The sequence below is a fragment of the Amphiprion ocellaris genome, chromosome 7, assembly GCF_022539595.1.
Source record: "Amphiprion ocellaris isolate individual 3 ecotype Okinawa chromosome 7, ASM2253959v1, whole genome shotgun sequence".
NCBI lineage: Eukaryota > Metazoa > Chordata > Actinopteri > Pomacentridae > Amphiprion > Amphiprion ocellaris.
The window spans coordinates 13,318,010-13,335,141 of record NC_072772.1 but is presented as its reverse complement, the minus strand read 5'-3'; the positions used below and the strand labels follow the sequence as shown (position 1 = coordinate 13,335,141).

General features: G+C 40.3%; 1 protein-coding gene across 1 annotated transcript; it reads left to right on the top strand.

The window, feature by feature from the left end:
- Positions 1–89: 89 nt before the first annotated feature.
- On the top strand, positions 90–8,758 carry LOC111588927 (vomeronasal type-2 receptor 1). The gene is made up of 14 exons (XM_035943556.2): positions 90–1,677; positions 2,192–2,483; positions 2,579–2,821; positions 2,908–3,099; positions 3,254–3,379; positions 3,610–3,794; positions 4,465–4,585; positions 4,667–4,894; positions 5,007–5,130; positions 6,138–6,298; positions 6,391–6,586; positions 6,695–6,930; positions 7,135–7,334; positions 7,695–8,758. The coding sequence occupies exons 1-14, from the start codon at positions 1,454–1,456 to the stop codon at positions 8,014–8,016; spliced, it is 2,850 nt and encodes a 949-aa protein (XP_035799449.2). The 5' UTR covers positions 90–1,453; the 3' UTR covers positions 8,017–8,758.
- The last annotated feature ends 8,374 nt before the right edge of the window (positions 8,759–17,132 follow it).

Below are 17,132 nucleotides of genomic sequence, written 5' to 3'. Positions count from 1 at the left end.
ATATTTTTGGCAACTTGTTGGGGCACATTTTGGGTCAAAAAGAGAACTCTCAGCAGGAGCTAAAAAGTTAGAAAAAACACAGCTTGTATTGGAAGTAGGCTGTCCTGGTAAACTGCTAATAATATGCAGTCTAACCTCTCTTAAATGTTAACCTTATGAAATAGAAAAGCTTAAAATAAGACTAAATAAATAGGAAATCTAGTACTACTCTTAAGGAATAGGAGAATTCCTTGAATTCACTGATTCAGATGAGCTTTGTAAAAACTAGTAGTTTGTGTTAACCTACTCCAGGCCTCGAATATTTGCACGAGTTGTACTTTTATTACAACCAAACACAGCATTTTGAGGTGAAATAATAATGTCCCGAAGCAATTTTAATTTTTTCAACTTCATAAAAGGTCAAATAAAACAATACAGTGAAAACCAACTTGCTGGGGCATGTTGGGGGGAAATGCCCCTATTTTCCATTTAACAGCATGCCTTTTTAAAAGTCTGCACTGAGCTTCTCTTTGAAATTTCTACACATAATTGATTTCTTGCAGAACTCATCAGTCTGCCTGACACAGATCACAAGGGCTCAATCACGCGCTCAAAAACTCCACATGTAACGCATCCAAATGTCTCCTTCCTTTTTAGATTCCTGCTTTCTGAATGAAGTCTTCCCTTCGGTATAAGTTACTGCAAAAAACAGCGACATCCATCTGCTGCAAACTGCCATATTATTGAAAGAATGTTTACAGTGTCATTCATTAGGAGCCTATTTGTGTCAGCAGTCGTTGCCCAGCAGGCGTCCCTCAGTGTGCCGGGGGTTCAGGTGTGTGTTGCTCCCACTTGACTGAGAGACAAGAGCAGACAAGTTCAGTCAGCTGTCCACATGCTGCAGACCAGATCTCAGGAGACGAAGCATGATTTTGGAACAGTCGCTGTGCTGTAACATTGCATGAAGACCGTACAAGTTGCCACATGCAGCTGCCAATTAGCTAGAGGCCTGTGGCAGTTCAGACTGATGAAGTGATATTTACAGGAGGAGAAAGGAGAGGACAGAAATATGATGAAATGATTGTGATGTTTCTTGGAATTTATTAGAGCCAGAAGTGCGTGTTTGTGTGTATTTGGTGAACCAGGGTTCAGTTTGTGTTCATGATGAGGAAATTAAACCACTTTTGAACTACATGCAATTTTATGCATCATTAATAATAGATAATACTACTTTGGTGTTTGTAAAAATGATTAAGAATTGAGAATTCTTTCTTGTGTATGTTTCACATTGAATAAAGATGCCATCAGCTGGTCTCGGCAACCCAAAGTCCTGCTCTTCACTTTGGCACCGTTGAATCTGTTGGGCTGCACATCTCCCTGGAGACCACATAAGATACCTGCCACACGTTGCTGCTTCCTTTGCTGTCTGCTGTAGAGAGAGGGCTCTCACAACTCCCTTCTGTGTTTTCATAGCATGGAAATCAGACGTTTTTTGCTTGGATTATGCACCTTTTTCTTCCTCTACCGATCTCTTTCAGCAGAGTCCACATGCAAGCTGAAGGCCAAGTTCAACCTGAGTGGCTACAAGGATGTAGAGAAGAAGACGGTCGTTATTGGGGGGATGTTTCCAGTTCACAAGCGCATTGCTTCCAGTGATGGCAACACTTCAAGGGTGCCCGTCTCTGCGGGGTGTGAGGGGTGAGCCGAGCCATATTCAGTCTGTTCATGTGTCTTTTTTATCATTGTAACTGTGCTGCTTTACACTGTACTAGCTTAATTTGTTGTTAAACTAATGATAGATAATGTTTTAGGCTTACCAAAGCTAAATTGTTTAATATTTTAGTGTTTTGCTGATAAATAATTTTAGCTTAATTATGTATTTCAAACACAGTATACTCCAGAGTCTCTTACCCTCATTTTTTTTTACTACAGAAATCAAGACAGAGCTGCGCAGCACCTCTGAGGCCAATTAGCTTATTATAGAGATAGGCCTTTACAGTGTAGTACGCAACAATAATCAGCAAGTCTGTGAACTGCTCATTTAGGTAATAACACTAAAAGACAAAAATAGTTTGTGTGCATCTTTTTTGTTTATCAAGTATTTTAATTTGGTTTAGTTTCCGTTTTTTGAACAAAACTGTTTGTGGACAGGGACAGCAGACTGATGTCTAGAAATGTGCTGTTTTTCCATCACCGTCTCATCATCCTCCAGATTTAACCTCCGAACCTTCCGCTGGACCCAAACAATGCTGTTTGCCATCAGTGAAATCAATGAAAGGACTGATTTGCTGCCCAACACTGACCTGGGTTACGTCATCTACGACTCTTGCTTCACCATCTCTAAAGCCGTAGAGGGCGCCCTGACCTACCTGACAGGCCAAGATGAAGCTGTGCCCAACTACAGATGTGGCACTGGGGCGCCTCTGGCTGCCCTAGTGGGCGCTGGGGGCTCCGATCTCTCCGTTGCCACTGCCAGGATGCTTGGACTTTATCACTTTCCACAGGTACGTCAATAATGAGTGGCATAATACAAGGAAAAGATAAAGACAAGGTAAATGAACAAAATGAACATTATGTCCTTTCTCCCTTTCATCTGTAGGTCAGTTATTCTTCAACTTGCTCTGTGCTGAACAGTAAGTTCCAGTTCCCCACCTTCTTAAGGACCATTCCCAATGACAAGCACCAGTCTACAGCTATGGCCCGGGTGGTGCTACACTTTGGCTGGACCTGGGTGGGCACCATAGCTGCGGATGATGATTATGGAAAGTACGGCATTAGAGACTTCAAGGAGCAGGTGGAGGAAGCCGGAGTCTGCATCTCCTTCTCTGAGACGCTGCCCAAGGTATGCAGTTTGCAGCCAACATTTCCAGTTCCAGTTTTGATCCATTTGTGCTTTCTAGAGAATTCATTCCTGTGTATAAACTTTAGGTGAGTTCCCCAGAGGCCATCCAGCGTATCGTTCAAACTGTGGTTGAGTCCACAGCCAAGATCATCGTGGTCTTCTCATCAGACGTGGACCTCAGTCCTCTCATTGCTGAGCTGCTCCAGCACAATGTGACCAACCGCACCTGGATAGCCAGCGAGGCCTGGGTCACCTCCGCTCTCATCAACCAGCCTGGGGTGAGCGTTCAGTGTTAACCAAGAGTCGAAAGTTCACTGACTGAAGCACTGATTTTGAAAATTGAGCAGTTGCGGATGTTCCAGAGGCACAAACCAGTTTAACCAACACTTCACAGTTTTAGCTAACAGTGATAATGTACATGTTTATATGCAGGTGAGCTCAGTCCTGGCTGGTACTTTGGGTTTTGGGGTGAGGAGGGCTGATATCCCTGGTCTTCAGCGCCATCTACTGGATCTGGACCCCTACGCTGACTCAATCACTGAGGAATTCTGGGAGACGGTGTGTTTATTGAGCTGCTGAATTAAGCTGAGGAACTTGACAGTGATGAGTCCACAACAACTGATCTGTCTCCACATATCTACATGGACAATCTATATCTGAAACTGCAGCGCGTCACCACACATCTGCTGACTTAAACCTTTATATGATGGACAGTCAACGTCAAAAGTCAAACAGCTGCCAAAGCAATCTAAAGGATGCAAATGTGCGATTTTATTTTTGTCTTACAGGTGTTTAACTGCACATTGGATTATGGAAAAGCACAGAGGTTGGCCAAACAGAGGGCCAAGGAGGTGAACGGCACACTATCCAGAGCAGTGAGGGGGGTTCCCGATGGTCTCTGTACTGGGAGTGAGTCTCTGGCACAACTTAATACCACCTACTCTGACGTCTCCCAGCTACGAATCACCTACAGGTCAGTTCCTACAGCTTAGACAACCACTGAGGGCGACAGTGATGCAATGAGGAAGAAGCTTGTACTTGTTTTCAAGCAACGTTACCACAGTGTAGAAACACTCTGTTACAAGTAAAAGTCATAAATTCAAGTCTTTGCTTTAAAATACAAAAGCATAAGCTTTAAAATACACTGAAAGTAGCAAAAGTAAACATACTCTTCATGCACAATGGTCCATTTCAGAATACTGCATGATATATTATTAGATAATAACATAATAATGATCCTGATAATGAATTACTTAGTTAATTATCATAATGAATTAAACAACAATTGAGTAAATAAACTGATTCACACTACTGCACTGATGCTGGTAAAGTCAAAACCACCAAAAAATCTATTTATCCTTGCAGATATCCAGTATAATTTGTCCTGCACAAATTATTGATCATTTTGTGTGTACAAGCTCAGCAGCAATGCATCCCTCCTGAAAGACTGTGATCAGTTTGCATACTTATCCTGCAGAAAGTAGCGGCAGGTGAACAAGATCTTATCTCTGGTTACACATTTGGTACATGTGTTGTCTTTAATGATGAAAAAAAAAAAAACTTGCCTGCAACCTGCACAAACCGTAATCTGGTTTGGATGACAACGATGATTTTGGTGATAATGATCAAAGTGTCTCCCACAGTGTGTACAAAGCAGTGTATGCTGTGGCCCACGCCTTGCACAACCTGGAGCACTGCAAACAAGGAAAGGGGCCGTTCATTGGGAACAGTTGTGCAGATATCACTGATTTTGAGCCATGGCAGGTAAATGTCTAAATGTAAAGTCTGTGCAGACATTTCTCTATGCATTTGTATGAACTAAATCTCCATCTCTGTCTTCCTTAGCTGATGTACTACATGAAGAATGTGCGTTTCAAAGTGCCCAACACAGAGGAGGAGATCTACTTTGAAGACGGGGACATAGAGGGCTTCTATGACATCATTAACTGGCAGGTCAATAGTAATGGGGACGTATCTTATGTCACTGTTGGACGCTACAATGGCTCGGCAGCCCAGGAGGACAGAATCCACATAATGAATGACTCTATTGTGTGGAACAATGAGGTGTTGGAGGTCAGCAACATATCGATTCAGACAGCGGCTAACCATATGCTCTTTGTGATCTTGATTAGCTGACCCATAGAGGTGTCCCAGCGTAAATTGTCTCTGCTTTTTTGTGTGAAAGCCTCCTCGATCAGTGTGCAGTGAGAACTGCCAGCCGGGTACCAGGAAGGGGATCCGACAGGGGGAGCCAGTCTGCTGCTTCGACTGTATCCCGTGTGCTGATGGAGAGATCAGCAACACAACCAGTCAGTATACAACTTTCAAATTGTGCCTTCAAGATACTGAGATATCTTCCTAAAGAGTCTGATCTGCTGTTGATTTTAGTTAAATGCTATTGATGGAGTGACAATGCTGTATTGTCTTAAAGCCCTTCATGGTTTAATTTCTGCACCAAGACTCGTGGCTTCTGGCAGACAGATGTGGCTTAAAGTTTGCACTGTTTTTTTTTTCAGTAACGTACTGCTCCACTGACTCTATATAGTTCTCTTTATTTCCTTTTTCTTAATTCTATATCTGACCATTCCCTTAAACCGCTTTTATATTTTTTTGTGCACTTCGACAGCACCTTGTAAATCTGGTTTTACAAACTACCCTATAGATAAAGGTTACTTACTTATATACTAATGTACTTATTTCAGTTCATATTAAGAAACTAAGAGCCTGAATTTGCTTTTATTATTTTTAGATTTGGTTTAATTTTACCTCAAATTCAATTTGACTGAATTAGCTGAAAAAATTGGTAGAACTGGTTCAAAATACATAATTGTAGATCCCATGTGAAATTCATTCAATGATGCTTTAATACCTTGCTGTTGTAGTCTTGCATATCTTTCACGCATCTGCAAAACTTCAACACAAACAAATTGTTCATCTAGTAAATCAGAAACTGAATAAACCACCTCCTTACTTGGGTTGTAAAAATCCTGACATATTTTAGAAATAGTTATATCTGTGACCCCCCTAAGTCTCCACCTGAAATAGTACAATTATTAACCAGTTGTTAATTTCAGTGGGATTTACCTGGCTAAATAAAGGTTAATAATAATATTGATAAAAACAAGCAAACAAGCCTACTTCTGCAAATACACCAACTTGTACTGTATATAACTGTTGCTGGTGTCATAATGAAAGCTGAGAGTGTTCAAATGGTGTGGAGGAGATTTTCCATCATCAGCCTAAACAACTTTAGATTAACTTGACCCCTCTGCCCTTTTATTACCCCCTCCTCTCTCTCTCTCTCTCTCTGTCTCAGATGCTCGTGAATGTATCCTCTGCAGTGGAGATTACTGGTCCAATGAAGCTCATGACACCTGTGTACCAAAAATCATTGAGTTCCTGGCCTTTGGAGAACCGCTGGGAATCACTCTCATCGTCATCTCTGCCTTTGGAGCCTTAGTCACCATTGCTGTTGGGGTGAGAATCACACATCCAATAACGAATCTCCTGGTAGATCTTGTAGTGCGAGGAGTAGGGAACTAGATGGCCAGTCTCTTCTTTTTTTCTAGGTGGTGTTTGTTGTGCACATTGGAACCCCTCTGGTGAAAGCCAACGATGCTCTGTTGAGTTTCTCTCTGCTCTTCTCGCTGGTGGTGACCTTCCTCTGCTCCATCGTCTTCATCGGAGAGCCGCAGCGCTGGAGCTGCATGACCAGCCAAGTAGCCTTGGCTCTGGGCTTCGCTCTCTGCCTGTCCTCTATCATGGGTGGGCGACTAGGAGAAAATTCATTTACCTGCTCTTAAACTTCTGTCACCCTTTCTGGTGCCTAGGTCTGCTCTATGATATCGAAATCACAGTCTCTCTTTGCTTCAGGTAAAGCAGCAGTGTTGATGCTGAGAGCTCAGACCCTGAAAGCAGCACGAGCCAGAGCCAAAGCAGCTGCCAAAGCTGCAAAAGCAGCAGCTGAAGAAGCAGCCAGCAGCGGCAGTCCTGATGTCATCGTAACTAACATAACCAACAACGATGTCAATACCTGTCCAAACCCTGAAGTTGACTCTCTCACTTGTGCCCACCAGAGGGCGATAGCTGCCTTGGCAACGTTAATACAGGTAAATACTGTACATCTGAAAAAAGAAACCAGCTCTTTGGATGAAGACTGTTGTAAAAGCTATACATAAAAGCACATAAGGTACTCAGTGATAGTTACCTATTATTGAAATGAACGTAACATTTCATGCAAATTACCACCTCAATCCTGTTTAATTTAAGTTTGACATTGATCCTTGACCTCTAAATCTAATCCTTCTACTCAGGCTATAGCGTGCACAGTGTGGCTCATCATCCTCCCTCCATACCCCATCAAGAACACCTCTGCCCAGAATATAAAGATCATTCTCGAGTGTGACGAAGGCTCAGTGGTCTTCATCTGCTGCATCTTCGCTTATGACATCCTGCTGGCTCTGCTGGCCTTCGTCTTTGCCTTCATAGCCCGCAAACTGGAGGACCACTTCAGGTGGGTAACACCAATGTTTCAGGTGAAACTGATTAGCAGTTAGGAAAGCAGTTAGAAGATTTCTGCCTTATAGTTAGAAGTCAGTCTAGTTTAGACAGAACCCAATCGCTCTCCAATGACCGTCTTGTGCTAAGAGATAAAGTACAGAAGAAACAATGTAAATCTGATCTACAGAAAACAGTCAAGAGGCACGTCTGTTTGTATCTCATTTCATAGTCTGTGAGCAGAAATAATTAGTCTTATCTGGTGCAAACACACAAAGCACAGATATTTAAAGGTTAGTACGTGTGGGAAATTGTTCTTTTAGTCTTCAGAGCCATAATGTTTTATCTGTTGTTGTTTTTTTTTCCTATCTTCCAGTGAGGCAAAGTGCATGACCTTTGGCATGCTGGTCTTCTTCATCGTCTGGATCTCCTTTGTCCCTGCTTACCTCAGCACACGGGGCAAGTTCATGGTCGCCGTCCAGATTTTTGCCATCCTGGCTTCCAGCTTCGGCCTGCTGACCTGCATCTTCCTGCCCAAGTGCTACGTTCTCTTGATTAAACCTGAACGCAACACAGAGGAGATGATGAGGCCTCGCGCCAAACCTCGGGACGGGACCTCGACCGGGACCTCAGCCTCTCTGGCTACAGCTGGTACTGAGGTCAATTCTACGATTGCATCCACTGCTATTGATGATTAGGAGAGAAATAATAACTAAACTGAGCCACAGAGTTATAAAAAAAAAATGTTTAACCAACCTGCCAATTAGGGTTTCTAGTCTAACAATTCACGTAATTATCATGTTTGGTCTGTGCTTCATAAATAACATATATTACTCAGAAACTATCTATGTGCATGTTGACTGAATGTCTGCACCTTTGCATATAATGGGGATGATTTTAATAACCAATATTCATGAGGAAAGAAAACTGCTACCTCAACAATTACTAAATATTTTAAAAAAAATGAGTAGATCAAAATATGAAGCTGACTGATAGGAAAAAGCAGGACATTTGTAAACATACATTATTTCAAAATGACATAATTTTGCCTTTACTTGCTTCATTATGATGTCTGTAGCGTAAGCTCTGCAAAAACATATTTTAACAAGCTCAGACTCTTTCTGTAAATGCAGCTGTTGTTTGAATGTGTTAGTGGAATTAAAACTAAGGCAACATTTACCTCATATCCTGCTGCTGCACCTCTAGTTTCAGACTGATGTCAAACACATCTGGCAGTTTAAAGCTGCACACGTTTAGCTTGTGTTGTTCAAACTCTGTGTATAAAATGTACACTTCCTATTACCATAATAGCCTATGAACGTGATACATATTAGTTTCTCACAGTACATTTAATATTGATTATAAATGTTATTTTCAGGCACTATAGTGTGTGTTTTTCTTGTTAAAGCAATAAATATTTTTTTTTTGTTCAGTCCTGGGGCAGGAGTTTGTGGTTACTTTCTTGGTCAGTAACTGAACAGTGCTAATCTAATTAACTGAGAGCTACAAGTTTGTGGGTAAACCTGTCGCTGATATTTCGTAACTCTGCTGAATCTATAAACTTGCACTGATCTGGAAATGACTACAATGTGAAAGGAATCCCTCACAGTGACACATCCATATGATAGCATCACCCAACTAAACAGTCTCTCTCAGCCTCGTGGAGTTTTTCAGCATCTTTCAGCTGACAGTTTTTCGTTTGTCGCCCTCGAGTGACTTGAGTTATTGAAGCATTTTTAGGATAAAAAGCCAAATAGTTCCTTCAGGATTTTGGTGATATGGAAAACATAATGAAGAGGAGAGTGAACTAATTTTTATCTTTTAAAAATATATCTGTATTTGTTGGCTGTATAAATAAGTGACTATTTGTATCAGGTAATTTGTGTGTTGTGTGTTTTAAAGAAGTGCCATCATAGAACAAAGAGAGTACCTGTGGTAAGTGTTTATGGAGTCTAACTATTACTATAAGACCAGTACTGTTGGACGATATGCTTTACATTGGTGGAAATTAGCTGTACAGACTGATTTTGCAGGCACTGCAGCACATCTCCAGGACATTAGAGGTCAATAAAGGTCAGTAATCCAGAAGGACTGCTGAATTCCACTGCTGCTCGAACACATACAAAAGAGATAAGGTCATGCTTCTGAGTGTAAAGTACATCCCAGGTGTATCAGGAACAATGGACTCATGCAGATAATGACACTGTCTTAGCTGACTCAAGTTGTCCAGCAGAGGGAGCTGGAGGAAGCTGCTTTAGATGATGTGCATCTTGACTCTGTTGGTCACTCCAACCCCTGATTCAGGACATTAAAGCTCACTGATGGAGGGCTAGATGGTGATATCATTGCAGAACAAGCACAGACTGTAAAGAGTGATGAAATGTTCAGAAAATGCAATTCTCCTTGAACCTTTGAATCTTTTAGATGACTTTTATGAGTTGGAGAGACATTAATTATGCAGGGATCCATGTGATGGATGTCAAAGATGACAAGATGAGGGGAGGCATATAGAAACAGTTCTTTACTAAACACTAACAAGGCAGAGAGAATCATGACATTAACGTGTGGGTGTGTTCGCTGTCTCATAAATCACGACGAGCTTTGATAACCTCTGTGTTGCAGAAGACAATGAAGCAATATTTTCTGTTGTTTCACGTGTCTTTGGTCATCTCCCGATATTTTTTCCTTTATTTTTTTCTACCAGTCATCCTGTTTATTGCGGATATGATCAGCTTGTGTGCTCTCACTCATGAGCATGTGACTTTCCAGGAATCTGCAAAGCTGTGAACTGTGTCCAATCAAAGCTGTCAGAGTGGACAGCAATGAATTCTCCTGGTGACAGAGCGGTGGAGGAATGTGTTTATAATTTATTGTCAGCTGACGAGAGTGGACAGGGACACTGCTGCTAAATCAAGACAAAATGTACGCACGTGCATCGCTGCATGTGTGTGTGTGTGTGTGTGCGTGTGCGTGTGTATTTCCTTTACTTTGTGTCACACAAAATGCAAACATGCAGGAGTTGATTTCAGTTAAAAGTGTATTTGATCTATTTGTAAAGTCAGCAGGTTCTGATTGCAGTTTGTTTTCATAAATGTTCCTTTATGACACGTGCCCGCTTTAAAAAAAGGAGATATTACCATGTCTATTTCAATTGAGCTGTTATAGCAAACATCACATGCATCTCTCATCAGCACCGTCACATCTATTGGGACTTTCCTCCCACCCTGTTTAAGAACAGGCTGCTTTAAATTAGCCTGTGTTGCTACCCAACTAGTTCTGGGATGCATTTTAAAAAGCTGTCATTCCCATTATATGCCTGAAGGACTTTACATCTTTCATTTCCCTTCCTCAGTCTCCATATGATGGATAAACAACTAAGTGATTGAGACACAATTCAAATGAGCTATAGAGCTGATGGTTTTTGTTCTAAATGAGCAACCCGTTAACATCTGGGGGCTGGTGACAATCTGCGAATGAAGAATCAATCAACCTGTAATCGCTCAAGTCAAAAACTCTCAAGGAATGCTGAGAGGCTCTGATCATGAAGACACTGTTGTCCTGGTCTCACGATTAATAAGTCTAGTGCGGGTTTGTCAGAGTTACAGCTTCGTGTCTTATGGACAGCAGAGGGAGGTGGTAGCTGATACACGATGCCACATCTTGGAAACATTTCACATCCAGGTCTTCAGCTGGCTGTAGTATACACAATAAAGAAAAAAACAGCATTTCAGTTGCATGCTTTTGCAAACCAGTCAAGTAGCAGTTTACATCAATGTCTTCCCAGGTTTGACCTTTGACCCTGTGTAAATAAAATGTCATCGTTTCATTTTTAAAATATTAAACATTTGTGTGAATTTGTGGCATAAGTAGTGTATGAATTCTTGAATTGTGTGAAGTCACAGTGACCTCAACCTTTGATCTGTGAGCACCAAAATCTAATCACTTTATCCTCCAGTCCAAGTGAACATTTGAGGAAAATTTAGAGAAATTCCCTCAAGGCCTTCAAGAGATATCAGGGGGACGGATAGACATACATGAATGGACAGCCTGAAAACATAATGCCTCCGGCTGCTAATGTCACTGCTGTGAAGACATAAAAACAGCACAACATATCTGAGGCATTAGGTCACCACAAGCCTCCAGAGTAGCCTCAGTGCTCATTGTCATAGATTCTCCTTCTGGCAAGATCATCAATGTTTTGACAAGATGTTTCCTTGTTCTGTGTTCTTATGATAGAAGTGGAAAGAAATGTTTTACGTGTTGCTGAAAACTCTCTCATTTTGTTCTGAGATCTGCTGACTGTGAAATCAAATGTTTTCATCATAGTCAACCGATTCAGTGACCCATATGCAGTGGATTAGGAAGTATTCACATTATCATTGAAAGTATTAATACCACACTGTAGAAGTTGTCTGTTAAAAGTAAAAGTCCTGCATTGATAGTGTTACTAAAGTAAGAGTATACACACTACCGTTCAAAAGTTTGGGGTCACCCAGGCAATTTCATGTTTTCCATGAAAACTCACACTTTTATGCATGTGCTAACATAATTGCACAAGGGTTTTCTAATCATCAATTAGCCTTTCAACACCACTAGCTAACACAATGTAGCATTAGAACATAGAAGTGATGGTTGCTGGAAATGTTCCTCTGTACCCCTATGGAGATATTCCATTAAAAATCAGCTGTTTCCAGCTAGAATAGTCATTTACCACATTAACAATGTCTAGACTGTATTTCTGATTCATTTAACGTTACCTTCACTGTAAAAAAAAATGCTTTTCTTTCAAAAATAAGGACATTTCTAAGTGACCCCAAGCTTTTGAACGGTATTGTACAGCTTATAAAAATACACCAAAATTACTCAATGTAGAAAAGTGTTCCTTGTGGTTGTTATGCTTTTATATATTATATTATTATAGTATTATTACTCGTGTGAATACAAGGGCTTGAGTCTACTGCTGTAGTTGGTTGAGGTGGTGTTAATTTTAAACTATTTTGTATAAAACTGCAACAAATGTCTATTTTCATCATAGATTATTCTGCAGATAAGTTTCTACAGTAACTGATTGACGGGTGTAAAAATTCAGAAAATAGTGAAAATGCTGTCACAGCTTCTCTGCTTGATTATCAGAATAGCTGCCAATTTTCTGTCAGTTGACTAATTCATTATTAGACAGTTCAGTTTATTGTCATTCACACATTTAAAAATGTGAAGGAACTAAATTGGTGCATATAAACCGTAGACTGGTTTAATTGATTGACTGAAATGATCATATACAATGCTGCTGTTTTAATGTTTTATGTGCAAAAATCTGAATTTGTATTATTACTTAATATACCAAATAAAAAGTGGAGTATTAGTAGAAAGTGGCATGATAAAAAAGACTCATGTTAAGTAAAAGTAGCTCAATTGCGTACTTAAATACAATACCTGAATAAATGCACTTATGTATTCGTCATGTTTCTCCACTCACTGATTCAGACTTGTCCGGCCTTGTGTCACCAATTTGTAGAATTTAGAGGTCAACAGAACAAACATAGAAAATTCATACAACACATAGCTACGTCCTTAAAAGGACTTTGTTAAAGATGTGTCTTCACCTGTTTGTCCTGCTCAGCTCACATTACACACTGTGCTGACACCGGCAGGTTGCTGTAAACTGTAAACACCATTAAGGACCTCTCATCATCCTGAGACCAGTCTCTGAGGAACAGTTTCCCACGGACAAGTTGCGTCATTCTTCATATGAAAAGGATATCTTGCACTCAGGGACTCAAGTGTAAAGCATCGCTTGAGCTCCTGATGAGTCACAAACCGTGTGTGTGCGTAATTAGTCGTCTAATTCATAGTGACATATTCTGTTTTCCATTTCTCCAGATATATACCTCATATTACCTAACTTCTTAGTGATGTTAATCTGACGTCAAACATCTGAGAGAAGGATCACAATATTGTTTTTGTCAGAACAGAGATGTAGAGGTTACGGTGAGGAATAGTAGCTGAGGTTTTCTTGCTACGCAGTGAAAAACATCCAAACTTAAAAGCTTTTCAAAAGTAAAATAAATCAGTATTCATTTTGCTTGTTGCAGAGATGAAGAACTAACCTGTCAACAGTGATACCCCACAAAGACAATGATAAAACATTTTCTTCTACTCTACTATAACCTGTGGAGATCTTGTCTTAGCTGTGGGAGCTGACAGACCACCAGCAGGGTGTGAGATATATGAAACTACCCTCCTTTGTAACACCTCCTTTGTCTTGTGTGTCAGCATGTGAAAGGTTAGAAGAGCTTGACGAGGCACTAAAATATATTACTAAGACAATAAAAGTTAGGTTAAATTTAAAAAAAAAAAAAAAAACAGAAGTCTTAGCTCTGCAACACTCAACCAGCCCAAAGACGGGTCAAGTGTAAATTCTGCTGCTGTTTTTGGACGTCAGCCCATTCTGAGTCATTTGAAAGAATAAAGCCTCATGATCTGAATGGTAGAAACCCTTTTAAGATACCATTGTCATACCAAAATAACAATTGCAGCAGCAGCAATAGTTCCCTCTACTCTTTGTAATAACAGTGTGTACACAGCAAAATACTCATCTTTTACCTTTTCTGTTTTCTACACAGAGACACATACTTGTTAAATCACTACATGCTGCACAATATTCTCCTACAAGAGTCCAACAAACAAAATTCTTCCAAGCTTCATGTCTTTTTTCAGTAAAAATAGGGTAAATATTAAGATGTTCATTTACATTGTTTGCATATCCTCACTGATGCTTTCAGCCTCTTATTGCGCTAATAAACAACTTCATCTAATGAGTTGTGAGTGAAAGAGGAGACCAATGGGAGGTACAGAGGCTCAGGTTTGCTCCTCCTAATTTAACAGTGGAAGGAGCAGCTGTTCCCTTTTGCTCCATATAGTTTGGCGCCTGTGTGTTTGTGCTTGCATGTGTGTTTGTGCGTGTGTTTGTTTTAACTCTCCAATGCCAACCAAGTTTTCAGCTCTCTCTCCCATCCTTTATCACCCTCTCATCAGTTTCCTCGCTGCCTCGCTCTCTGCACTACCTATAAACTCTCTGTATGTAACTACCTTCTTTTACCTCTAATCGTCTTCACATCCACGGTTCTTTGACAAATTCCGGATTACAAGTTTGAACCAAGAAAACCTTAGTGGTCTCCAGCTAATAAGAAAATATATCGACAACTATGAAACCTATTGAGAAAAGCATTCTCTTTCATTATTTGCTACGGGTCCTGTATGAAAAAACAAGCAAACCTGGTTCATGAAGGCTTAACCTGTCACGTGACTATCTAAATATGAGCACATGAGAAAAATATTTAATGAGAAAAAAACTGTGTAATTATTCGTAAAAGAATGAAGGTCAAAGTATTTCCCTCAGGCGCTAGAATCTATACAGGATTAAAATATGCTTGTGGTGGATTCAGTATGGAAAAGATGCAGATACCTTTAATAATAAACAGAAGCTGCTGCATATTGTCTGTGCAGGACAGGAACAGATAAGCATGCATGAGTCACTAGTGACTGTCCATACAGAGATATAGAGGTGGTTCAGTTTTCATATTTTAATGTGTGATGAAATATTTGCTTGCGTGTGTGTAACTGCGTCTGCAAGCCACTGATATGTGGAAAATGTATGCTTACTTTTGACAGAGTGCATCCACATACCTGAGGGATATGGAAATTAAACTGATAAATGTTTAAAGCTACTAGACACACTGGCACCGAGGCATTCCCGGTTGCACCTGAAGAGGTCGTGACTACCTTTTGTGTCAAAACTCTCACACATTAACACCTGAGCATATAGCCTCTAAAACCACATCATCATTCATTAACTCATCTATGCCAGTATCTACTGAAAATCAGTGTCATAAACTGACCTTATGCAAATGATATTTATGCATGATTTCATCAAATACTTCAGCTGATCCTATTTCTACTGTAGACACCTTTACTGTAGTGGTAATATGGTTAAATTGTCTTGACCTGTGACTGTGGTGAAAGAGCTGCAGATAAAGATGAGGGCACGTGGGCAAACTGCCAGTGACAATTAGACTAATCGAACAGTATCAAGCATATTAGGGGGAAGAATTGGGTGCACCATCTACACCTGCATGCTTGTGTGTGTGCCTACGGTTTGTGTGCTGACACTGCATCGGTTTGCGTTTCAGTGTGGCTTCTGGATAAAGGACTAGAATGACGGATTTTGTTCATGATAGAATTTCCCTCTTAGTGACGACGACATTACACAGAGGTCAGATTAGATACACTTAGCGTGATGGATCTTCTCAGGCATCGACCTTCAAGGACAGCAGGTTATCCAGTCGAGGTGCTGTGGGCAGGCCCATGTGAGCGCTGTGGAAATACGCCACATGCTGTTTTATCCAAACAGACCTCAAGTGGGTACAGCAGGCAATCTACTGGGACCTTTAAGCTCTAACACTGCAAAGTGCTTAAGCAAGACACTGTCCAGAGGACACTACTACCATGACTACTACTGATAATAGTAATAATAATAATAATAATAATAATAATAATAATAATAATAATAATAATAATAATAATAATAATAATAATAATAATAATAATAATAATAATGTAAACGTCTTTCTTTAAGGATGAGCAGTTTGACTAAACCCATGCCTTCCATCACCTTATATGCAATTTATGTCAAAATATTGCTATATTTGAATGTAGTACATTTCTCAAAACTCAGTTCAGAAAACATTATTGTATTCTATCCATTTAATGACATATATTGCAGTTTAAGGTATCTGATGGCAAAATTTCAAAAGCGTTCCTGCTTTATGGTAAGACTGACATGCTACACTACCTCAAAGAACAAGAGATGCTAAAGATGTTGAAAAAGCATTTAATACTGTTAGAATAAAATCTCTGTCAGCTCATATATTGTTAATATTTATAGTTATCATTGTAACTTTCAGTGACATGGTGGTAAAAGACACTACACAACTTTGCAGCAAACTGGAGAATGCCCCAGAAATTCCAACCTACATTAGCTGCTGAGTCCAGACAGGGGCACAGATTGACCCTTCATCCCTTCCCTTCACACTGTACAGTCAGCACTGACTGCAGCCTTTCCCCCCTCCAAACCCCTCAGACATGTCCAGTGAGCTGTCAGGCTCTCATTACTTGGCTGAATAATTCAGAGCTGACACTCCATCACTGATCTATTCACTTGACCTCAGAGGACACCAATCCCTGGGTGTTTGCTTAGATATCAGGAGGATTTTCAGGCCACTGATCTTGACTGCAAGGAGCTGTTTAATGGACAGGTACACTCACCTGTTGAAGTCTATTAGCTAGTTTATAAATTGACTCAAAATATTCGCTTTTGGGGTTATGTGTGATACATAGAAGTTTCATTTGTCTACCTCTGTCTGAAATAAATAAAATTCTGTACTATTGTGTGTTTGATTTGGGGCTGCATGATGTGCTGAGCTCACTTAGAAAACCTACTCTTGTCCTTTGGTTTGGGCAAATGAGCCAGCACTTTACTTTGCCACCTTTCATTATGAATGAACTCCACACTGAGAACCAAATCCTCTGTCTGTGTCTCCAGGTCTCCCTTTCTGTCTTTATCCATCGTCTTCTTTTGTTTTTAACAGACTTTAAAATTGTGCATGTTTCTGACTAAACCTGTGTTGTGTTTTTAGGTGGTAAAGGGCCTCATCTACCCCCTGCTCTCCTGCAGCACCTGACATTCATTAACATCTCATCAGCATGCAATCCCTCTCCACCCGACAAACAATGATTGAGTGAGTGCGTCTCCTGG

What these genes read in the sequence shown, in the direction of transcription:
- LOC111588927 (XM_035943556.2), top strand. Translation starts at nt 1,454, where the DNA reads ATGGAAATCAGACGTTTTTTGCTTGGATTATGCACCTTTTTCTTCCTC. An exon ending in GTCTCTGCGGGGTGTGAGGG is followed by an intron (nt 1,678 to 2,191) that starts GTGAGCCGAGCC and finishes ATCATCCTCCAG; the next exon opens with ATTTAACCTCCGAACCTTCC. An exon ending in CTCTCATCAACCAGCCTGGG is followed by an intron (nt 3,100 to 3,253) that starts GTGAGCGTTCAG and finishes GTTTATATGCAG; the next exon opens with GTGAGCTCAGTCCTGGCTGG.